Genomic DNA, 22,795 nt, shown 5'->3' on the forward strand with positions numbered 1-22,795 from the left:
TTGCAGGTTGTTCATCCAGCAAGGGTGCCTAGAGAACTGACGTGGGGAGGAAAGGTGCTCTCTGGGTACAGCTGAGCAGGAGTGGGCGTGAGAACGCCTCAGAAGGGGAAGGATTTCAACAGGCAGCGTGGAGGTCAGCTGCCCAGGAGGAAGGAATGCAGATGAAGGGAGAGAAAGCCGGGGCCAGGACCAGGGGCGAGAGGCTTGGAGCTGAAGCAGTTGGATGGAGCTGTCTCTGTGACCACACATCCCACCTGTGTGTGTGTGTGTGTATGCACACACTCACCCAACCTACTACCCACCACACTCATTCACCCCAGGTTTGTCCTTCACCTCCACAGACACCTAACTTACCATCTTACATTCATGACTTCAGTCATTTTCTTTGACTATTACATTTTTAATGCTCTTTATGGGACTAGAAATTATGCTGCGGATGTGTGTGTGTGTGTGTGCGCGCGCACACACATGCTGGTGCTGAGGCTTGAACTCAGAGCCTCATGCTCTTGCTTGGCTTTTTTGGGGGGGGGGCAGTCCTGGGCCTTGGACTCTGGGCCTGAGCACTGTCCCTGGCTTCTTTCCCGCTCAAGGCTAGCACTCTACCACCTGAGCCACAGCGCCCCTTCTGGCCGTTTTCCATATATGTGGTGCTGGGGAATCGAACCAAGAGCTTCACTCTTGCCACTAGGCCATATTCCCAGCCTCTTGGTTGGCTTTTTTGTTCAAGGTTGGTGCTCCACTACATAAGCTACAACTCCATTTCCAGATTTTTGCTGGTTAGTTGGAGAAGAGTCCCTTTCAGATGTATGTGCCTGCGACTGGCTTTGAACTGGGATCCTCAGATCTCAACCTCCCCATTAGCAAGGATTACAGGCATGAACTACTGGTCCTAGGTCTTTTTTTTTTTTTTTAAGATGGGATCTCACTATTAGCATAGACTGGACTGGAACTTGAGATCCTTCGGCCTTCCCATTGTTGGAACTACTAGTCTGGGCCTCTGGTGGGCTTTATTGATCTTTGGTGGTGGCTGAGCTATCAGGACAGAAATACAGGGCTCTTCCCTGATATCCCTTGGGTTTTTTGTTTGTTTGTTTGTTTGTTATTCCAGTAATGGGGCTTGAACTCAGGGCCTCACAATCATGCGTGGCTTTTGCCACTCAGGGCTGGAATTCTACCACTTGAGCCACAGCTTCAGTTACAGATTTTTGGTAGTTGATTGGAGAAAAGAGTCTCTTGGATTTGTCTGCCTGGGCTGGCTTCTTCAGATCTCAGCCTCCTGAGTAACGAGGATGACAGATATGAGCCATTGTGTCTGACTTGCATGTGTGTAGTATACATTGCTCAGTGATTGGATGAGCACACACACTTCTGTTCCCATGTTAATGCAGATACAAATACAGCACATGCACACATCTCTACCACAGATGTGAGTGCAAACACACAGAGGTACATACACATGTTGCCTTCAGTGTCCAGCACTACACAAGACCAATCACGACATTTCTGCCTCCCCACATTTGTCCGTTGTATTTTTCATTTGTCTCTCTTCTGAACCAGAAAAAAAAAACCAGTTTAAGAAATTCCAAAGTCAGCAGGTGCTGGTGGCTCACACCTATAACCCCAGCTACTCAGAAGGCTGAGATGTGAAGATCCCAATCTGAAGCCAGCCTGGGCAGAAAAGTCTGTGAGACTCTTATCTCCAATTAACCAGTAAAAAGCCAAAAGTGGAGCTGTGGCTCAAACGGTAGAGTGCCAGCACTACGTGAAAGAAACTAAGCAAGAGCACAAGGTTCTGAGTTCAAGCTGTACTAGTGCATGCATACACCATGCACACCCCCCCCCCACATTCCTAAGGCATTCAGCTTTTGAGTCAGACTTGATACAACGTGGCTTTTGCCAAATCCCAGCAACCTCACTAGAGCAGGTAGCTTTGTGTCTATAACCTCCCTTCCCCCATCTGTGGGCTACAAGAAAGCTGCTTGAAGAATGACTTCAAGGGGGAGGGCAGTGTCACCGGGCACTTGGACAATGGCTTTTTGCTTGTCACATGGAAGGAGCTTGTGAGCTGGGTGGGCTGAGACACACGTGCAGTTGGGGCTGCCATGGCTGGCAGTTTGGGCTGAGCTTCTTGGACCTGTGCCTGGAATGCATCTCAAGTGACTCTGCAGATGAGAACATTGGGCTCTGGACAGAACCTTTCTCAGTGGGGCCAGGTGAAAGGCTCAGTGCCTGAGAAGGAGGACGAAATATCCCCCCAGGCCAGATGGTGAAACTGGTTTGGGCACCTAAAAATGAAGATTAGGTGCTGGATTGAGGGGTGTGGGTTCATGAAAATGGGACTAGAAAAGGTGCAGACCAAAGGCACTTGCCTTAAGCAATTTAAAGCCTTGCTGGTTGCCAGTGGCTCACCTCTGTTGTCCTAACTACTTGGGAGATCTGAGGATAGCAGTTTGAAATCAGCCTGGATAGGAAAGCCCCTAGAGACTCTTATCTCTAATTACCTACCAAAAAGCTGTAAGTAGAGCTGTGGCTCAAATGATAGAGCATCAGCCTTGACTGGAAAAATGCTAAAGGTCAATGCCCAGGCCTTGAAGACTCCAGTACTGGTGCACACTTACACACACACACTTAAAAACTGTGCTAGCAAATTACATTCAAACTCAGCCTAAGGGCCATGAATTTACAATCATGAGGATTGAGGTTGAAGGTCTACACACACACATACCCACACACACTCCATACACTTCAGGCCAAGGTGACCGAAGTACACTGGTCCTGCTGCCTTCAAAGCCTTCCCAGGCTTGGCATTCCTCCCTTCCACGAAGGGCATGATAAATAGAGCAAGATTCGTCCAGCTTGGCTCCCGGAGACGGAGCCCTAGTTTCCGCTTGGATCTGAGGACAGATCGGCATATAAAATGGGAAGGGTCTTGCGCAGGCGAGGTTGGGGTGGGGTGGGGGCTGCTCTGCGGCAAAGTGAAGCCCGGCTCCCGCACCGATCTGGGCGGGGCCCCTGCAGCAAAAGGATGAGCGCTGCACCAACGGGGGCGGAGCCCAGAGCTCCGGAGCCAATGGAGGCAGGGATTTCGCCCTGGCAGGTGTAGCCACCGCCCCCCCCCCCAATCCCCAATGCCCCGCGGGGCCCGCAGGGTCGCGGTTCCGATCTTCTCCACTCAGGCGATGTCGGAGGGCCCTCTAGCGCCGATCTGGATCCGCAGCAACCTTCGGATGCTTTCCCAGCTTGCTGCCCCCTTCGAGGAGGGTGGCGCAGGTTTTAGCCCGGAGCTGGGAGCCCTTTCTAGGGCAATGGCTCTTCCGTCCTGCGTTGGGCAGGGGTGCGCAGGGTTGTGTGCGTGCACGCGGTTTGGAGTGGTGGTGGTGGGGAGGTCCGTCTGGGCCTGGCGAGGTCTTTCTGAGCCCGCGCTGCCGCATCCACGTGGCTGCCACCCCTACCACACCAGCCCCCCCAGCCCGTGGCGCCCGGTACCTGCGCGCGCGTCCGCACGTGCGCACTGGCCGTGGGGCGCACCCACCGGCTCGCGCGCGCGCACGGGCACGCCCGGCTTCGCGCACCCCGAGAATCTCCATACACCCCAGCAGGTGGCGCCCGAAACCACACTCATGTCTCTCTCACCCCCCACCCCCCACCCCCGCTCCCTCCAGCGCGCCCCGGCCCCCTTCAGGCCACGGCTTGGCGGGGGGGGGGGGGGGGGGGGTGGCGAGGCGCAAATGGAGAAGCCCAGGTCTCAGGAAACCAAGTTTTGTACCTGTGCCGAGTGTGCCCAAGAGTGGAGGGGCGATCCGTGGACACCCTACCCCCCCTCCCCAAGTCCATGTGCGGTGGCCGTCGGGCGCCCTGCCCAGCCCTGCCCATGCGGTGGCGCTGGCTACAGACAGATTGGCTTTATTCTTGGACACGCGTGGGGGGGGGCTGCCGGGCCCCCCCGCCCGGGACACGCTCACACGAGGGGTGGGGACTCTCCATGCGACAATCACAACACATGACGCCCGCGGCTCAGGCCGGGCCGGCTGAGGGAGGGGGCATGGCACAGCTTGGCTCCTGGTTTGGGCTTAAAAAAAAGTTCGACGTGGGGGGGGCGGCGGGGGAGTGTGGATGAGAGTGGAGGCAGGGGTACAGCGGAGCTGCCCAAGGCCCCCCGCGAAGGGCTTGCTCTTGTGGGATGGGGGGAGTGGGGAGGGGAGGAGCCGTCACTTTCTGGTCTTCGATTAAAAATACACAGAACATGCTACATCCGCGCAGACGTCAGACGCGATGAGGGGCTGGGGGCGACCGTTGTGGGGCGGGGCTCCCCGGGATGCCCCGGACGCCCATCCAGTGCACGCCCCCAGGGCTGGACGCGGGCGAGGAGGACGGACGGATGGACAGACACGAACACAGGCTCCGAGGGGGCGCCTCGGGGCAGACGGAAGATCTCGTGTTTGGGGGAGGGGGGAGGTGAGTGGGAAGGGGTAATTAGGACAGCCCTGACTCTGGGGGACAAGATGGGACCGGTGTGTGGGGGTGTGGGGGGGAACAGGAAAGAAATTGTGCTGCTGGTGAGGACCACCCTGGCCCTTACGCCTCTGGCTCATATTCCTGATATTCCTCCTGCAGCAGAGGGAGGGACAGAGCACAAGGGGTGGTGGTGATGTTGGAGACCAAGTAGCCAAGCCCTGGCACCAGATCCCGCCCCCTCCGGGAGGAACAATGCAAACCGCACCGTGTGTGTGTGTGTGTGTGTGTGCAAATCTGCTGTCTGTGACAACTCAGATACTCCTTAGGCCCCATCTGTCCTCCCCTCCCTCCTCCCACCTCCGGGAGGCCGGGCTTCCAGAAGAGGCGGGTGCGGAAGCCCCCTAAGACCAGCCTTAGAGAACAGGGACCGCCCAGCCCAGCGGGAGGGGAGACTGCGTTTCCCGGGATGCTCAGAGCCCCGCCCAGTCCTGCTGGCCTCACCTGCGGGGGTTCTTCGTAGCTTTCTCCTTCGGGTTCCATCAGGGGTTCAATCAAGGGCTCCTCCCCAGCTTCCTGGCCCACTTCCTCTGGCTGTGGGGGTGGGCAGAGAAAGGCAGGCCTGTGAGGGCAGCTCAGACACCCCTAAAATCCCAGGCCGATTAACATCTGGCTCCTTGGAAGGAGGTAGTTTTAATTAAATTGTTTCTCAGGAGTGTCTTGGAAGTAGGGTGAAGGGCTAAGTCTCTTGAAGCTGGGAGATGGAGTAGGTGCAGGGTGGATGGGTGGGGGAAGCAGAGCCCCCAACTACACATCTACCCCTGTCTCCTTGGTGTCAGGCTCTGCCATGGACTGTAGGACCCCTAGGAGAACGCTGGCGGCTTCCCTCGAGGGCTGGAGAGAGATGAAGGCTCAGCACAGAGCTGGACAGGGGCTCGGAGCCGTTCCCCTGCCACTTTCCCACCCATCCCTCCCCTAGGGCCCAGCCTGGCCTGGTTTCTTCACTGTTGCTATTTTAAGATAAGCTGGAAGCAACAGCTCATGGTGTTGCTTGGATGTGCAAGCTAAGACTCTCCCCTCCCCCGCCCTGCATCTGCTGCCCAGATGGGCACAGGCCGGCGGGCAGGCAGGGGGTGGAGGGTGGGGGAATGGCCAGAAACATGGCTGGCCATCTGTGGGTGAGAAAATGTATGTGCACACACGTATACAGACAGTAACCCGGTGATCTCACACAGCTACATATGACATGTAGAATGGCACAGGGGGTTGGCACTAAGGCTGGCACTGTAGCCACCTCTGCCCCATCCAGGTAACTTCATCCGCTCGCAGTACCTGTTTAGCGGGTCCCTGTGGGCACACATTTACAGGATCTGCCTGGAGAGATGACCCAGGAAGTGGGGGAAAGTTTGTTTACCCCAAATCACACAACTATGACCAGAACCCAGGAAGGAAACAGGTTTACAAATCCAAGTGTGGACTAGAGTATCCTGGGTTCCATGCCCAGCAACCCCTTTCCATCACAAAAAAGTAAATAAATACAATAAAAAAATCTCAGACTGAGTGAGCATATGTGTTTGGAAAGAATGTAAATATACAGTTCCACAGTGGTAGGATGGACATGGGCATTGTGGTCTCCAAACAGTGGAATATTATACAGCAGGAGTGAAGATTGACAACTCAGCCAGGCACTAGTGGCTCATGTCTGTCACCCTCACTACTCAGGAGGCTGAGATTTAAGGAGAGCCAGTTCAAAGCCAGCCCAGGCAGGAAAGTCTGTGAGACTCTCCAGGCTCATGGAGTCTCTGCAGGCAGGTGGATAAGCATGCAGAACGCATGCTCATCCTCTATCCCATTGCATCATCTGGGGATGGACACAGGCACCCACGGTAGGGATGTCCACATATGGAATGTGTTTAGGATCCTGGGGTACACTGACATGGCATACCTGTGATCACTTGGTCCCCTGGGGTCAGACACACTGTACGCCAGGTCCTGGGCCACTATCTCTCACTGGGCAATGGCCCAGGTTGTATGTATAACTGGAACTGCAGTGTTAGCATGACCTACTTGGTTTGTTTTTTTTTTTTGGCCAGTCCTGGGCCTTGGACTCAGGGCCTGAGCACCATCCCTGGCTTCTTCCCGCTCAAGGCTAGCACTCTGCCACCTGAGCCACAGCGCCCCTTCTGGTCATTTTCCATATATGTGGTGCTGGGGAATCGAACCGAGAGCTTCATGTGTAGGAGGCAAGCACTCTTGCCACTAGGCCATATTCCCAGCCCAGCATGACCTACTTGTTAGAAATGCAAAGGACAATTTTTTTTGCCTGTCTTGGGCCTTGAACTCACGGCCTGAGCACTGTCCCTGGCTTCTTTTTGGCTCAAGGCTAGCACTCTGCCACTTGAGCCACAGCGCCACTTCTGGCCGTTTTCTACATATGTGGTGCTGGGGAATCGAACCCAGGGCTTCATGTATAGGAGGCAAGCGCTCTTGCCACTAGGCCATATCCCCAGTATTTTCTTTTTGAGGCACTGTCCTTGAGCTTTGGTGCTCCAGGCTAGTGTGCTACCACTTGAGCCACAGCTCAGCTCCACTTCCAGCTTTCTTTGGTTGTTAATTGGAGATAAAAGTCTCATGGGCTTTCCAGCCTGGGCTGGCTTTGAACTGTGATCTTCAGATCTCAGCCTCCTGAGTAGCTAGGATTCCATACATGAGCCACCAGCACCTGGCTGAAATCTAGGTATTTTTCACTTAGCCTCCTGGTGACTGACTTATACTCATAATTTTATTTTGTTTTGTTTCTGTGTTTTGTTTTGAAGACAAGGACTTGTTAAATAGGTGAGGCCAGCCTTGAACTCAAATCCTTCTGCCTTTGCCTCCTAAGTGCTGGGATTACAGGTGGGCACCATCATACCCAGTACACACTCTAGTCTGGAGATTGTCTTGATGCATGTTATCTCTAATCTACCTAAGAGACCTACCATGTTTATCTTTCATGTTGTAGGTAGATATTCAGGTTCAGAAATGTCACAGGACCTACCCATGGTGACATAGCTAAGAAATGGTGGAATTAGGATTTGAACCCAGTTCTGGGGAGCTCAGGAGCTCATACTCTACAAGTTGGTTTTTTTAAATTGTGTGTGGGGCTGGGAATATGGCCTAGTGGTAAAGTGCTCACCTCATATACCTGAAGACCTGGGTCCAATTCCTCAGCACCACATATATAGAAAAAGCCAGAAGTGGCATTGTGGCTTAAGTGGTAGAGTGCTAGCCTTGAGCAAAAAGAAGCCAGGGTTAGTGCTCAGGTTCTAAGTTCAAGCCCCAGGACTGGCAACAAAACAATACTAAACAAAAAAATTGTGTGTGTGTGTGTGTGTGTGTGTGTGTGTGTGTGTGTGTAAGCTAGTACTGGGTCTTGAACTCAGGTCCTCAATGCTGTTGATTAGCTTTTTCACTCAAGGCTGGTGTTCTACTACTTGAGCCACAGCTTTACTTCCTATTTTTCTTTTACTTCCTGCTTTTTGCTGATTCACTGGAGATAAGAATCTCATGGATTTTTTTTCTGCCTGGTCTGGCTTTGAACCTCCATCCTCAGATCTCAGCCTCTTGAGTAGCTCAGATGACAGGCATGAGCCACTAATTTAATGGCTTGCTTTTTAAAAAAATTTAACTATCTTTTTTGCAGGAAAGGAAAAGCCAATCACGCTGCAACAACTCCTCGTTCAATGAGATGAAATGAATGAACACCCAGGGACACACACCCAGGGACACACATGGACAGTCAGATGCACACATCATCTGAGCTCCAGGCTGGCTGGGGGCTGAGGGGATGGACAGGTAGCTGTGTGTCTGGTTTGCACCTGTTCGGGAGGACCTCTCACCTTCAGGTCGGTGGGGAATTCCTCTTTCTTGACCAGCCCAGTAGCTGCTGCGATGTTGCCGGCCCCAGAGAACACAGCTCCTCCTAGGTGTGATGCTTGCTCTTTGGTTTTCTCTGCCACTGGAATCATGAGGGGTATTAGGTAGGGATCAGGGGCGGGGAAAGGAGATACAGATGCCCCCACAGAGTGTCCCAAGGAGCCCTTCCCCTTATCCCCCGGGGGCCTAGGGAACTCTGGCTCCCATAAGGCACTGAGTCAGGGCTGGGCTGGGTACCTGAGGCCACACCTTGCACCACGCCCTCTCTGGTCTTGCTTCCTGTGGAAGGAAAGAGAGCACTTTTAAGGAGTCTAAGCAGGAGAAAACAGATGCAAGCAGCATCCCTCCCCACTCAAGAGTACAGGGGTGGAGGACCTCTTGAGGGACCCAGGCGGACAGTGGGTTTCCAGTCTCCATTCCTCTTTCCTTGGACCCCTTACATCCCACAACTCCAGTCCCATCCCAACCACACTCAGCCCCTACCCTTACTTTCGAGGCCTTCCAGATCTCCCCCTGACCTGACAACCCCACTCTGACTGGATGTTGGTGGAACCTCAGATCTGTTGCAAGCACAGAGTTTCAAAGTCCACAGGGAAACAAAAGTCCATGGAAACCGAGCCAGTGGCTCACGTCTGTCAGCCTAGCTACTCAGGAGGCTGAGATCTGAGGATCATAGTTCAAAGCCAGCCCAGGGAAGGAAAACCAATGAGACTCTTATGTCTAGTTAACCTTACACACACACACACACGAAATGGTGTTGTAGCTCAAGTGGTAGAGTGCCATGAGTTCAAGCTTCAGTACCAACACACACACACACACACACACACACACACACACACACACACACACACACACACGAAGCTCCCCTTTCCTGGGAGCAGGTGATGGGATCCCCTGGCCCCAGTGGACCACAGAAGCTCTGTAAGGGCCAGCAGCCCGTAAAAGGCTGACTGACATTCAAATCAGGTTTTTTGATTCAAACGTCCTACTTCCAATAACTTGACAAGCCTGTGGCTGCCCAGGCTGGGAGACAGGTGGGCCTGTGGGCTTTGAAAGGTGCCCTCCTACAGCCTGTGGCAGCTGCCTTGTGCCCTGCTCAGTCCATGGCTTCTACATTCTCTTCTCCTGAAGGGGGTCCAGCGTCTCCTCCTGAGAGTGGAGCATCTATTGAGGCTACGTGTGTGACTTTGTCTGGACCTGCTCATATCATGGGAGATGACTGGGAAAGGCAAGAATGAGAAGTGAGGACAGGCACTGGGGGCTCAGCCATTCAGGAAGCTGAGGTCTAGGGATTGAGGTTCAAAGCCATCCCAGGCAGGAAAGTCTGTGAGACTCTTATAACCGGTAAGTGACCAGAAAAATGGAAGTGGTGCTGTGGCTCAAAGTGGTAAAGCGGTAGCCTTGAGCAAAAAGAGTTCAAAGACAGAACCCAGCCCCTGAGTTCAAGGGCCAGGACCAATAACAACAAAGAACACGGAGTGATTTGGGGTGAGAATCCTCTAGAGTATGGGGAAATTACTCACACTGAGGATTTAGCATTCCAGACAACCACAGATATATTCAGAAATGGGCCTCTGGGCAGACTGTGGGCAGTGGGGAGAGGAGAGGCCAGAAGGGAGGTACTGGGGGAAAGCTGCACAGAGCTAAGCTAAGGCCAGTCAGAGGTGGGGCGGGGGTGAAGGGGGGTGGGCTGGGAATGTGGCTTAGCAGTAGAATGCTTGCCTAGAATGCAGGAAGCCCTGGGTTCAATTCCTCAGCACCACATAAAAAGAAAAAGCCAGAAGTGGCGCTGTGGCCTTGAGCCGAAAAAAAAAGAAGCCAGAGACAGTGCTCAGACCTTGAGTTCAAGCCCCAGGACTGGCAAAAAAAAAAAAAAAAAAAAAGGAAGGGGAGATGGAGCAGATGAGCAGGTGGTTTTGTGCCCACCCATTTGTTCCTCCCATTAGTGCTTGTCTACCCATACTTTTGGCAAGACCCTGGGCCTGTGGCTCACTCTGAGGGGGTAGGAGAGAGGCAGGCTCAGTTCTGGACCTCATGTAGTAGACCGAGGGCATCTGGCCTCCAGGGCTGGGGGTTGGGCACTGAATCATAAGACTTGGATAGCAGTGGATACTCTGAAGGAGGCTCAGGGACCCAGGTAGGAGGAGAGAGAGGTTTTTCAGGGATCTGTGTGCCAGCAGCACTGGGCAGGGCGAGAGAAAATGCTAGAAATAGAGACCCTGGCTGGACCATCAAGGGTACAGATGCCAGGCTACAGGGAGCTGAGGACTTAATGTACATGACTGGAAAGAATATGGGGGCAGGGAGGGGCTCAGAGCAGGAAAGGAGCAAGAAAGTAGTCATCTCAAGGGGAGGGTGGCGTGGCTATGAGGAGGAGAACCTATTAGTGACAGCAGTGCAGGTGAGTGACGTGTGTGCGTGCGCACAAGCGCACGCGTTTTCAACAGGAGTAAAGGGGTTGGGGGAGGAGGCAAAATGCACATCACGGAGCTGGGCCAGGAAGATAAGGCCAAAGTTCTGGTATGGTCTCCATCACGCTGATCTGATGGGCTGCACCTCCCCCCACCCCCCAGGGAAGGCCTCCCTTACCTTGTCCCCAAAGGCCAGAGGGACCTTCCCCACAGGGCAATTACAGTAGTGCCAAGTCCTGGCCTGCACACTAATCTGACCTCATCTCCCACACTGCTTCCTGCTCTCCTGTCCCCTTCCACACACCCAGGGCCTCTCTACCGCACCCCCCTCCCGCCCCCAATTCCTCACCCAGAACAGCCTAGCTCAGGCAGCCTTTTATTTTTTAACTGCAGGGGGAAAGTGGCCCCCTATCTCTGCCATTCCAGGTCAAATCCCACCATGGAAATAATCTGTCACCATCAAATAGGGCAGCTTCATTACCTGCTCAGTGACACCCTACCAGCCAAGCAGGGTGCTTGGCCATCCCTCAATAGTTCCCAAATTCCCATGACCTAAACCTGCTGTGACCTTGGGCAAATGATTCTTCCCTCCTACATCCTCATAGGAAGTAATATCTGCTTCATACAAGCAAACCCTAGAATGGCCAGACAGCTCAACAAAAACCCTGTTTTCCCCATTGGCTTGCTTTTTATGTAAATGGCCCTGCAAGCTAAGTCACTCAGCAGTGAGAGATTTCAACCAGTTGGCTCCAACAAGGAGGGTGAACTGGAGAGGTGAGGGAGGGTGGGTGGATGGGTGGTGGGTCCATTGGCACTGAGAGGCAAAGGAGCCCCGGAAGTAGCAGGAGGGGCCAGACTAGACTGATATATAGGAGGGAGGGCCCGCAGGGGAGTGGGCGGGGCTTGCTAGTCCACCAAGCTGGGTTCAAACCCTAGCTTCCTGCTTCCCCACCCCCCCCCCCCAGCTGTATGACCTTGGCAAAGTGGTTAACCCCCTCATCCCCAGGCCTCAGCTTCCCTGATCCATAGAATAGGTTGGTAATATTAGAGGAGGTGTGTATGTCATGGTACTTGTCCTAGAGTGAGGGTTCACTATCACATGATGGGTGTGTGTATGTATGTGTGTGCGTGTGTGTGTGTGTGTGTGTGTGTACGGTTTGAACTCAGGGCCTGGGTGCTGTCCCTTAGCTCTTTCACTCCAGGCTGGCACTCTCCCACTTGAGTCATTCTTCTGCTTCAGCCTTTTGATGTGTTACTTGGAGGTAAGAGTGTCACAGACTTTCCTGCTCCAGCTGGCTTTGAACCTCAGATCCTCAGATCTCAGCCTCCTGAATAGCTAGGATGCCGGTAGGGGGTACACCACGTTATTATCAATGACAAGACGAAGACTGCGCTCACAGCACTAGAGCCCCATCTTCCAGCGGAACCCCCTCACCCTCCCCCCCCCACGCTGTCCCCCATCGCCCGTGGGCCTCATCCCCACTAGTGACCCCAGTGACCCCTGCTGACCCCGCCCCATCTGCTGACTCATATTCTCCTGCCCAGACCTCCCCTTACACCCTTGGGGACCCCCTTTTCCCCTGCACCCTCTCTGGACACCCCACGAGCGCCGCCTCGCCCACCGACGTAGAGGACTCCCTCCTTGGTCTTCTCCGCCGCCTCGGTGACCCCTTGCTTGGTTTTCTCGGCCGCAGCCACGACGCCCTCCTTGGCCATAGACAGGCCCTTCATGAACACGTCCATCCTGGAGGCCTGGAGGGGGCGAACACACGCGCGGGTGCCCGGCTCCGCACCTCCCGCCCTTCCCGCGAGACGCGCGGGCCCCCCTCGCCCTTGGGGGGCTCGGATCCCGCCTCGTTCCACCCCCCAAGTGCGGGGCCTCCGGGCCGCAGTGAGTCCTGGCGTCCTTGAAAGCCGGGGACGCAGAGGAGGGGGCCCTGGTGATCCGGAACCCCGCAACCTGCACCCCCCGGGGGCGGCTGGCTCGCACGCACACACACCACACACGACGGTCACACGGTCCCGCACGCAAGCACACCACGGGCACGCTCACGTGCACCCCGTGCAAAGCCCATGCAGACGTCCAGACGCGCACGGACACCGCGGGACCCCAGCAGGCGCGGACGCTCGTTCCCCCACCCCACCCCCGGCCGCCGGGACGAGCTGCGGACCCAGAGAGCCGCCCTCGGCTTCTCACCCCCCCCCCTCCCCGCAGCACCCTCCCAGCCTCAACCTCCTCCTCCCTCCGTGCCCTCTTCACCCCCACCTCCTCCGGGCCCCCGGCGCGCGGCCGCCTCACCTGGGTGCGGGGACGAGCCGGGGATGGAGCGGTGGCTGCGGTGCAGACGCCCGGGCTCGGCGGGGCCGGGCGGGGGGGGGGGCAAAGAGGGGAGGGCCGGGGGAGGTGATCGGACCGCGATCCGGAGCTCACTTGAGTCTCCCGGCCCGAGCAGGTACGCGGAGATGCCCGGGCTTCTGAGGTGCGTGACCGCCGAGGATGCTGCTGGCGTCCGGCTCGCCCGCGCGCTCGCTCGGGCTCCGGGTCCCGCGCTGCGGCAGCTCTGAGCTCAGCGCCCCCCCTGCCGGCCGCACCGCCCCCTCGGCCTTGACTGACAGGGGGCGGGAGGGGATCCGCCGGGCCGCCCCTGGGCCCGCCCCCTCGGCCTTGACTGACAGGGGGCAGGAGATGATCCGCCGAGCCGCCCCTAGGCCCGCCCCCTCGGCCTTGACTGACAGGGGGCGGGAGGGGATCCGCCGGGCCGCCCCTAGGCCCGCCCCCTCGGCCTCGACTGACAGGGGGCGGGAGGGGATCCGCCGAGCCCCCCCCCCCCCCGGGCCCGCTCCCTCGGTCTTGCTCTTGGACCCGCCTCCTTGGCCTTGACTGACAGGGGGCGGGAGGGGCGGGAGGAGATCCGCGGAGCCGCCCCTGGGCACGCCCTCTCGGCCTTGACTGACAGGGGGCAGGAGATGATCCACCGAGCCGCCCCTGAGCCCGCCCCCTCGGCCTCGACTGACAGGGGACAGAGACTAGGAGGGGCGACAGCTCCGCGGAGCCTAAGGCCTCCGGGGCGGGCTTTGAACGTGCGAGTAGGGACCCAGGGCGGGAGACTGCGGGAGTCTCTGGGGAGCTGGGAAGCCAGACACTGCGGGCGAGTGGGTGGAGAGCAGGGAGGGACGATGCGGTTGGCCTTGGAGTCAGACGCCTGGGGACGCTGGGCTTGTGATTAGGTGGGGGAACTGGGGCCGCTGGGCTTCCCTCTTCAGTGCAACTCGGATGGTTCTTTTAAAGCATGCAGAAGAAGGAGCACTTGAGGCAGGTGTGTGTGTGTGTGTGTGTGTGTGTGTTTTGTATGTGTGTGTTGTGTGTGTGTATGTGTGTGTGCATGCCCAGCAGAAATGGAAGGCTGCCCAGAAAATAAATGTATGGACATTCATGGCCCCAAAGGACCAGGTGCCTGTGGCTCACACCTGTCATCCTAGCTACCCAGGAGGCTGAGATCTGAGGATTCTGATTCGAGCAGAAAAGTTTGTGAGATTCTTACCTCCAATGAGCCACCAGAAATCTGGAAGCTGAGCTGTGGCTCAAGTGGCAGAGCACCAGCCTTGGGAGAAAAAAGCAAAGGGACAGTGCCTTGGCCCTGAATTCAAGCCCCAGTACCAACACAAACAAAAAAGTTTATTTTAGTATGTAATAAAATACCCACATGTTAAGACAACGATAAAGTGCTGATGTACCAGTGGTCTGAGTAGGAGTGCATAGGTCAGGGAAATACTGAATTAGAACAGAGATCCCGGAAGGCCAACGTGGGTGAGGGTAAGGTCCGTAGCCCCACAAGACCCAGGGGCAGGAAAGTTCATAGACCAGGATGGAAAGATGAGGAAAGAGACAGGATTACTGTTTTATTGTTGTTACTTGCTTTTCTTGTTTGTTTGCTTGGGGTCTATTTTGTGCCAGTACTGGGGATTGCACTCAGGGCCTCTGGCTCTTTGCTTGGCTTTTTTTGCTCAAGGCTGGCACCCTACTATTTGAGCTACACCTCCACTTATGGCTTTTTTTTTTTTTTGCTGGTTAACTGGAGATAAAAGTCTTACAGATTTTTTTTTTTTGGTCCAGGATGACTTTAAAACCCAATCATCAGATCTTAGCCTTCTGAGTAGCTAGGACTACAAGTATAAGCCACTGACACCTAACTGACTACTGTTGTTGTTTTTTAATATGACTATTGGTGGAAATTGTTGAAATACTCTGGAATGCCAAGGCACACAGTAGGACTCTCAGTTGGTAGTACAATAAAATTATGCCCAAGAAACCATGAGGTTCTAGAGGATAAAACCCCCTGACAGCTTAGGGAAGTCTGGGAAAGCATTAAAGAAGCAGATACTCCCTGAGTTGAGCCTTGGCAGAGTGGGAAAGATTTCACCAGGCAGACACGAGAGGGAGGGGCTTTCAGGCTGTAGGAACAACTCATGCAAAGGCACTGTGGCCAGAGACACAGGGTGTGTAAGTGACAGGTGATGAGGTGCAAGGAGGCAGATGCCAGCTTCTGTAAGTGTGGCACTCTGAAAATTGGCACAGATTCTTTGGAAGGCAATTTGGCAATGTTTACCCAATGCATAAGTGCATCTCCTTTTGAGCCAATAGCTGCCCTTCCAGGAATTCATTCCATGGATCTCAAGTCACACAAAGTGCACAAAGACATTTATTTGGGGAGGCAGATGTATTGTACCAAAAATAGGCAATAATCAGCCAAGCACCACGCCTGTCATCCTAGCTCCTCAGGGGGCTGAGATCTGAGAATCACAGTTCAAAGCCAACCTGGGCAGGAAAGTCTGTCAGATTTTTGTTGTTGTTAAATTTGCAATTAACTACACACTACACACAGAAAGCTGGAAGTGGTGCTGTGGCTCAAGCCAGCCTTGTGTAAAAAAGCTAAGGGACCGTGTTCAGGCTCTGAGTTCAAGTACCAGTTCAGGCATGTGTATACATGCATGCACACGCGTGTGTGAGCACACACATACACACACAGCCGTTGTCAGTTCAAGCCTGCAGAGCTGCTCCCCATAAATGAGCGAGGGTGAGCCTTGAGTGGAAGCTAGGACTCCAGCAAGGCCAGATGCTGTGCCTCTCCTCAAGGCCAGAGTCCAGGGGTGGCCAGACCTATGGAAGATGGCAGGAAGGGGCGTGAGGGGAATGTGGCTGGTAGGTCACTGCAGGCCAGGCTCAGGCCAGGATGCCCACACTGGCCTTCCTCCCTTTCTCCATCAGATCTATACTTCCTAACTCTCCTTAAGCCTCCTTTGCAAAAAATCCTCTGCCTGAACTCCTCTGGCCCCATGTGGCGCAGAGGAGCCATTCGGGTCCCCTGCCTTGAGTCTGTGCTCTGGGACTCTGGCAGGACACGGCCAGCTGGACCAGGTTTCAGGCTCTGGCAGCTTCTACTTCCTGCCTCTGGGGATGTGTCTCTCTCTCTCTGCCCCCCCAACTCCACCCAATCCAAGCAGCCATATGAGGGGCTATACCAGCCAACATCTCCATCTGGGGTCCCACTGCCCCATGTAGGAGGGACAGACAGATGCCCCGTTGAGTCTGGCTGTGAACCAGCGCAGGCCTCGCCTGAGAACAAGCCCAGCCCAGCTGTCCCTCCAGGCCGCCCAAGTGCAGATTCCTGTGTCTAACGCGTGATTGTGCATGTTGTCAGCCTTACAGTGCTGCTGAGACTGCGGCCACACTAGGGGCCTCTACCACTTGAGCCATGTCTCCAGCCCCTTTTTGCATTGGTTATGTCCCAGGTAGGGTCTTGCTTTATGTCTGGGCCAGCCTGGGCTGTGATCCTCCTTTTTGTGTTCCCCCATGTTGCTGGGGATGACAAGAGTGCACCATTGCACTCAGCCATTGAGTGAAAAGGAGTCTCTCAAACTTCTTTTTTTTTTTTTTTTTTTTGCCTTGGCTGGCCTTGAACTGCCAGCCCTAGATAGATCTCCTTCTCCTAAGCAGTTAGGACAGATGACAGGCTTGAGCCAGATGTCCAGCTGCTTTTATTCATGTTTTTGTTTGGTTTTAATTTAATTTTTCCAGTCAGAGCCCTTTACTTTTGCCCAGCTCTGTTTGATTGTAACCCTCCTGTCCTCACCTCCTGAGTAACCGGGATTATAGGATTGCGCCATCACACCTGACTAGAATCATATTTTTTTTCCAGGTGGTACAGGGAATTGAACCCTATACCCCATGCTCTCTAGGCAAGCACTGTGCCTGACCTATAACCAGCTACTTTCCTTTTCAATACTGCTTTTTTTTTATGTCTATACTGGGACTTGTATAACTACTTTAAAATAATAATTTGTTTCTTAGAAAAGAAAAACAAACAAGTAAGCTTAAAAAAGTAAATTGAAGGGTAGACCCTTAATTTTGACTTCCATCTTCTTTCCTTCCTTTTTTCTTTCTTCCTTCCTTTGTGCCAGTACTGAGGCTTGAACTCAGGGCTTGGGCTCTGGCCCTTAGCTTTTCCACTCAAGGCTGGCACTTTGCCACTGAAGCCACCGCCCCACTTCCGGCTTTTTTTTTTGGTGGTTAATTGGCAATAAGGGACTCACAAACTCTCCTGCCCAGGCTGGCTTCAAAACATGATCCTCAGACCTCAGCCTCCTGAGTGGCTGGGGTTCCAGGTGTGAGCCACCTCCGCACCTTTTTCCCTTCCTTTCGGAGTGCCCACTGAGCGAGGCTAGCCTGCGTGGTCTCAGCTGGATGCAAGTCACTGAGAAACTGCTTGTTGATGAGGGATTCTGATGGGCAGCACTATGCGCACTGAGGTGCAGGTTAAAAGCCAGCAGCTGCCGGCTCTCACTGCTGCATTCTGGGAAGCTGGGGCCTTGGCATGGCTACCTCCAGCCCTGTAAGTCCATCTGCCTGTCCCCTTTCCAGAATAAGCCACCAAGTGGGGGTGACAAGAAAGGGTGTTGTGGGGACAGTCAGGATGGAGGCTTACAGCCCACCCCGATTCCTTTCGTGGGTTAGGGTGAAACAGAAGAATGGGAGAAGGAAGAGAAGGAGATGAAGAAAGAGGTGAAGAAAGAAGAGGAAGAGGAGCAAAAGGAGGAGGAAGAGAGTAAGCAAGAGGAGGCTCAGAGGCCCAGGACTCCGAGGAGGAAGGCTCGGGGTGAGAGTCTGGCTGAGGTCAAACTAGACTTGCACCCACTGCAGAACAGGTATGGAGGGACTGTACAACTGAGCACAGACCCCTGCTAGCAGGCCAGCTTTCTCATGTCCTGGTTCTGAGACCTCAACCCAGCTGGGCTTAACACTTCATTCCACCTGGGCAAGGGGGAGAAGGTGGGGGGGTTCTGTGTTCCAAATCTAGTTTGTCTAGGAAGTGGGGGGGGTTCCCTCTCAGCTTAGGTGTGGCCCTGGGCTGTCACCAGAGACCCTGTGCTTCTACCCCCCCACCCCCCACCCCCAGGTGGGTCCTGTGGTTCTTCAAGAATGACTGTGGCCGAGCCTGGCAGGATAATCTACACCAGGTCACCACCATTGACACGGTGGAGGATTTCTGGGGGTGAGTATCTGTCTTCAGGGGGTCCAAAGCCTGGCTCTGAGTGTATGTGGGGCACAGTGTTTGCATGCTACACAACCATGCCGCTCTGTTAGTGTTTGTTGAGGTCTAGCAGCAGGGCAAGTAGGCAGAGGCCAGGGGGCAAAGCCTTTCCCCTATGCTTCTGGTAGTGTGTGTGTGTGTGTGTGTGTGTGTGTGTGAGAGAGAGAGAGAGAGAGAGAGAGAGAGAGCGTATGCGCACGTGTGTGCACCAGTCCTGGGGCTTGAACTCAGGGCCTGGGCGCTGTCCCTGAGCTGCTTTTTGCTGGATGCTAGCATCCTACCACTTGATGCTAGCACTTTTATCACTTGAGCCATTGCTCCACTAATGGCTTCATAAAAATAGTTTATTGGAGATAAGAGTCTCATGGACTTTCTTGTCCAGGCTGGCTTTGAACCATGATCCTCAGATCTCAGCCTCCTGAGAAGCCACCAGCACCAGGTTCTTTCTTTTCTTTTTTTTGCAGGTACTGAAGTTTGAATTCAGGGTCCTCACACTCTCGCTTAACCTTTTTCTGCTCAAATCTGGCATTCTACCACTTGAGCCACACCTCTACCTCTGGCTTTTATAGGTTCATTGGAGCTAAGTATCTCATGGACTTTCCTGCCCTGGGCTGGCTCTAAACTGCAGTCCTCAGATCTTAGCCTCTGGAGTAGCTGGGATGACAGGCCTGGGCCATCACCAGCACCCAGCTCTTTGGGGGTGTAGGGAGAGAACCTAGGGATTGGGAGTGGGTCCTGGCTGCCATTTCCTGACCCCTGGACAGCTTCCTTTCCCTATCTGAATTTTGGCTCAGCTGAAAGGTGAAGGTTAGGCTGCCTCTGGTGTCTGCACCTGATAAGATCTGAGGGTTGGTTGCAGTTCAAGCCTGGGGGAAGCTTCCAGGGCCCTCAGGTGCAGCTTGGTGGGGCTTGGGGGTTGGGGAAGGATATGGAGGAGGATGGTAAGATGGGCCGGGCCAGAGTTCCAGGTAGCTAGGCCAGGAGATGTGAAAGGGGGTGGTAGGAAATGGTGGGCCTAGCCTACAAAGGAGTTGGAAGGTTGAGGCCAGCTGGAGCAGGGCCTACAAAGCCACATGGGTGGGGTGGGGCTGTGTCTCTCTCCAGGATGTACAGTCACATCCAGTTGGCCAGCAAGCTCTCTCCCGGCTGTGACTATGCCCTATTCAAGGTAAGTTCTGCTCCCGTGCCCCCTTCCCCAAAAGGGACACAGGGGAAGGGGCCAATTTCCTCTGCTCTAGCTCACTGGTCGAGCTGGGATGGGCGGGCCCTGGACAGCGTGTGAGAACAGAGGTTGGGTCTGATTGGAGGAACTGCTTGACAGAAGCCCAGACAAAGTGGGTCAGGCCTGAGTGTTGCCTTCAAAGATGCTGAAGAGTCTGGAAGGAAGCTGGACACTGGCTTGGCTCACACCTGTCATCCTAGCTACTCAAGAGGCTGAGATCTGAGGATCACAGTGGTTCAAAGCCAGCCTGGGCGGGAAAGTCTGTGACACTCTTATCTCCAATGAATCACCAAAAACATGGAATGGATTTGTAGCTTGTGTGGTAGAATACAGTGCCCAGGCCTTGATGTCAAGCTCCAGTGTTAGTACAAAAACATGAAAATGAAAGCCTGGGAATCCGGAAGGAGAGGGAGTATGGAGGCAAAGGAGCCGAGGCTTCTAGTTAATTGCTTCTTCATGGCCAGCCTGTCCCCTTCCTAGGTGGTTTCTGCCCAGTGAGGTTTGTGGGAGCTTTTTTCCCCCCTCAAGGCTGGTGCTTTTCCACATGAGCCACAGCACCACTCGTGGCTTGTTTTTTTGGTGGTGCATTGGAAATAGGACTCTCAGACTTTTCTACCTGAGCTGGCTTTGAACGGTGATCCTTAGCTCGCAGTCTCCCGAGTTGCTGGGCTGCCAGGCACCTGACTCTCATCTCCCTCTGATGGTGGCCACCCACCCTGCAGGATGGCATCGAGCCCATGTGGGAGGACAGCAGGAACAAGCGAGGTGGCCGCTGGCTGGTCAGCCTGGCTAAGCAGCAGCGCCATAGCGAACTGGACCGTCTGTGGCTGGAGACGGTGTGTGGCTGGCTGGGAGGTGGGGGTGGTGGGAGGTCTTGAGGGGCAGTGGTCTTGAGGGTGTTCATGGCTGTGCCCCAGCGGAAGCTCCCCCCCCCATTCTCCCCTTTGGCTGCAGTTGCTGTGTCTGATTGGGGACAGCTTTGAGGAGCACAGCAGAGAGGTGTGTGGGGCCGTCATCAACATCCGCCCCAAGGGCGACAAGATTGCTGTGTGGACGAGTAATGCTGAGAACCAGGCTGGCGTGTTGCACATTGGGTGAGGGGCACACTCTGTCCTGGGGCTGAGGATTGTGGGGGGGGGGTGTCCTGTGTGTGGGAATGGCTTGGCCATTCCCATTGCCCATTGGGGGCATTCTCCAGAACTCTCGATGTCCTGTCCTCCTCTTTCCTTACACAAAAGGGTGGAAGACTGGACATGAGGTCATTTCTAGCAGAACCCTGCATTTGCATGACAGGGTCCCAGTGTGGGAGCTGAGTGGGGTGCTCACACACCTGTCATGGTAGCTGCTCAGGAGGTTGAGAGCTGAGGATCTTGGTTCAAAGCCAGCCCAGGAAAGTAGAAGTATGGTATGGCTCAAGTGGTAGAGCACCAGCCTTGAAGGTGAAAAGCCAAGCTTGAGTATAAAGCCTTGTGGGTAGGGACGGGAAGAAAAACTGGGAGAAAGCCAGGGAAAGAGTGACACTGTACAAAAAGGAATGTACTCTTTGCCTGACTGATGAAACTAACAATCATCCGGGTGCTGGTGCCTTACACCTGTAACCCTAGCTACTCAGGAAGCTGAGATCTGAAGATCATAGTTCAGTCAGCCCGGGCAGGAAAATTCATGAGACTTATCTCCAAGAAACCACCAGGAAACCAGACATGGTACTACAGCTCAAAGTGGTAGAGTGTTAACCTTGAGCAAAAGAGCTTAGAGACAGTGCTCAGGCCTGAGTTCAAGTCCCACGATAGACCAAAAAGTAAAAAAACAATAAAAAAGAGCACAAGGTTCTGAGTTCAAGCCCCAATACCGGCACAATAAAGCCAACAGGCGTCCTAGTTTGTGCAAGATATACAAAACAGGAGCAGCTGTGGCTGGAATCAGGGTGAAGATCTGGTGGGCAAAAGACGGGAGCCCAGGTTGTCTCCAGGAGGCTCTAAGGAGTGCCTGCCTGTGTTTCCTTTGCCTTCTGCAGGCAGGTGTACAAAGAGCGCCTGGGCCTTTCCATGAAGACTATCATCGGGTACCAGGCCCACACTGACACAGCCTCCAAGAGCAACTCCCTAGCCAAGAACAAGTTTGTGGTGTGAGGGGCTGTGGTAGGTCCAGGATTTCACCTGCAGTTGGCCGGTGTAAGGGGGTTTGTGGTGGGGAGACCAGACTATACCATCGATCTTGGACTGCATATGGGACGAGGTCTTGCTACATTATAGGCTGGCCTCAAATGTCTGGGCTCAAGTGATTATCCTGCCTCAGTTTCCTGGGTATCTGGGTTTACAGTAGTATGCAACCACACCCAGCTTCATAGCCAACAACCTCTGAATATGATCCTTCCCTTCCTGGGATTTGAAGCCAGGGCTTTGCACATTTGAGCTATACTCCCAGCCATTTTTGCTTTTTTTTTTTTCTTAAAAAAAAAAAAAAAAAACTCAGGGCCTGGGCGCTGCTGTCCCTGAGCCTCTTGGTACTAAAGCCTAGTACTCTAGCACTTGGGCCACGGCACTACTTCTAGCTTTTTCTGAGTAGTTTATTGGAGAATAAAGAGCCTCCTGGACTTTTCTTCCTTGAACTGGCTTCGAACTGTGATCCTCAGATCTCAGCCTCCTGAGTAGCTAGGATTACAGGTGTGAACCACTGGCACCCAGCTTCCATTTTGTTTATGAGACAAAGGCTTATTACCTTTTTTTTTAAAAAATCTGGGCTGGCCTCAAATTCATTGTCCTTCTGTCTCTGCTTCCTGAATAGCTGGGATTACAAGCATGAATCCTGTGCCTGGCTTCATAAAAACATCCTTTCACATGAGTTGGGCTTATGCTTAGTGATAGCAGGGGTGGGGTAGGGATGGCAGGAGGGTCTCTTGAGATTTGCTTATCTCACCTGGCGGTGATATGGGGCGAAACCTGGGCACAAAGGCTCATAGGTGGCACAATGATGAGAAGAGAGTCTTGCAAGTCAGCAGCAGTTTTTCTGGGCCCTCCCAAGCAGGGGCGAGTGGCTCTTTAAGGGAGAGGACTTAAGGCCACTGCTCTTCTGAGAATGGAGGTTCAGAGGTGGGGTGCTGAAATCAGTATAGGTTGCCTCTCATCAGATCAGGGCCCACGTGGAATGTGTCTGCTCCTTAACACAGCTGTGGCTGGGACCTTGGCATGGGGCTGGAAGACTAGAGG

At 54.3% G+C, this 22,795-nt stretch overlaps 2 protein-coding genes across 2 annotated transcripts; one reads left to right on the plus strand and one right to left on the minus strand.

Moving 5' to 3' along the window:
• Positions 1-4,549: 4,549 nt before the first annotated feature.
• On the minus strand, positions 4,550-13,115 carry Sncb (synuclein beta). Its single transcript, XM_048334194.1, has 6 exons — positions 13,078-13,115; positions 12,401-12,530; positions 8,605-8,646; positions 8,331-8,449; positions 4,957-5,046; positions 4,550-4,608 (listed from the first exon to the last, which is right to left on the minus strand). The coding sequence occupies exons 2-6, from the start codon at positions 12,519-12,521 to the stop codon at positions 4,576-4,578; spliced, it is 405 nt and encodes a 134-aa protein (XP_048190151.1). The 5' UTR covers positions 12,522-12,530; positions 13,078-13,115; the 3' UTR covers positions 4,550-4,575.
• Positions 13,116-17,573: 4,458 nt separating this feature from the next.
• Eif4e1b (eukaryotic translation initiation factor 4E family member 1B) lies at positions 17,574-21,759 on the plus strand. Its single transcript, XM_048333866.1, has 7 exons — positions 17,574-17,668; positions 17,922-17,981; positions 18,233-18,328; positions 19,472-19,535; positions 20,312-20,425; positions 20,544-20,683; positions 21,604-21,759. The coding sequence occupies exons 1-7, from the start codon at positions 17,574-17,576 to the stop codon at positions 21,716-21,718; spliced, it is 684 nt and encodes a 227-aa protein (XP_048189823.1). The 3' UTR covers positions 21,719-21,759.
• The last annotated feature ends 1,036 nt before the right edge of the window (positions 21,760-22,795 follow it).

Source organism: Perognathus longimembris, chromosome 25 (assembly GCF_023159225.1).
Source record: "Perognathus longimembris pacificus isolate PPM17 chromosome 25, ASM2315922v1, whole genome shotgun sequence".
NCBI lineage: Eukaryota > Metazoa > Chordata > Mammalia > Rodentia > Heteromyidae > Perognathus > Perognathus longimembris.

What these genes read in the sequence shown, in the direction of transcription:
- Sncb (XM_048334194.1), bottom strand. Translation starts at nt 12,521, where the DNA reads ATGGACGTGTTCATGAAGGGCCTGTCTATGGCCAAGGAGGGCGTCGTG. An exon ending in AATTCCCCACCGACCTGAAG is followed by an intron (nt 5,047 to 8,330) that starts GTGAGAGGTCCT and finishes CCACCCCCACAG; the next exon opens with CCAGAGGAAGTGGGCCAGGA. An exon ending in GCTACGAAGAACCCCCGCAG is followed by an intron (nt 4,609 to 4,956) that starts GTGAGGCCAGCA and finishes CCTCTGCTGCAG; the next exon opens with GAGGAATATCAGGAATATGA.
- Eif4e1b (XM_048333866.1), top strand. Translation starts at nt 17,574, where the DNA reads ATGCGCACTGAGGTGCAGGTTAAAAGCCAGCAGCTGCCGGCTCTCACT. An exon ending in ACGGTGGAGGATTTCTGGGG is followed by an intron (nt 18,329 to 19,471) that starts GTGAGTATCTGT and finishes GTCTCTCTCCAG; the next exon opens with GATGTACAGTCACATCCAGT. An exon ending in GCTGGCGTGTTGCACATTGG is followed by an intron (nt 20,684 to 21,603) that starts GTGAGGGGCACA and finishes TGCCTTCTGCAG; the next exon opens with GCAGGTGTACAAAGAGCGCC.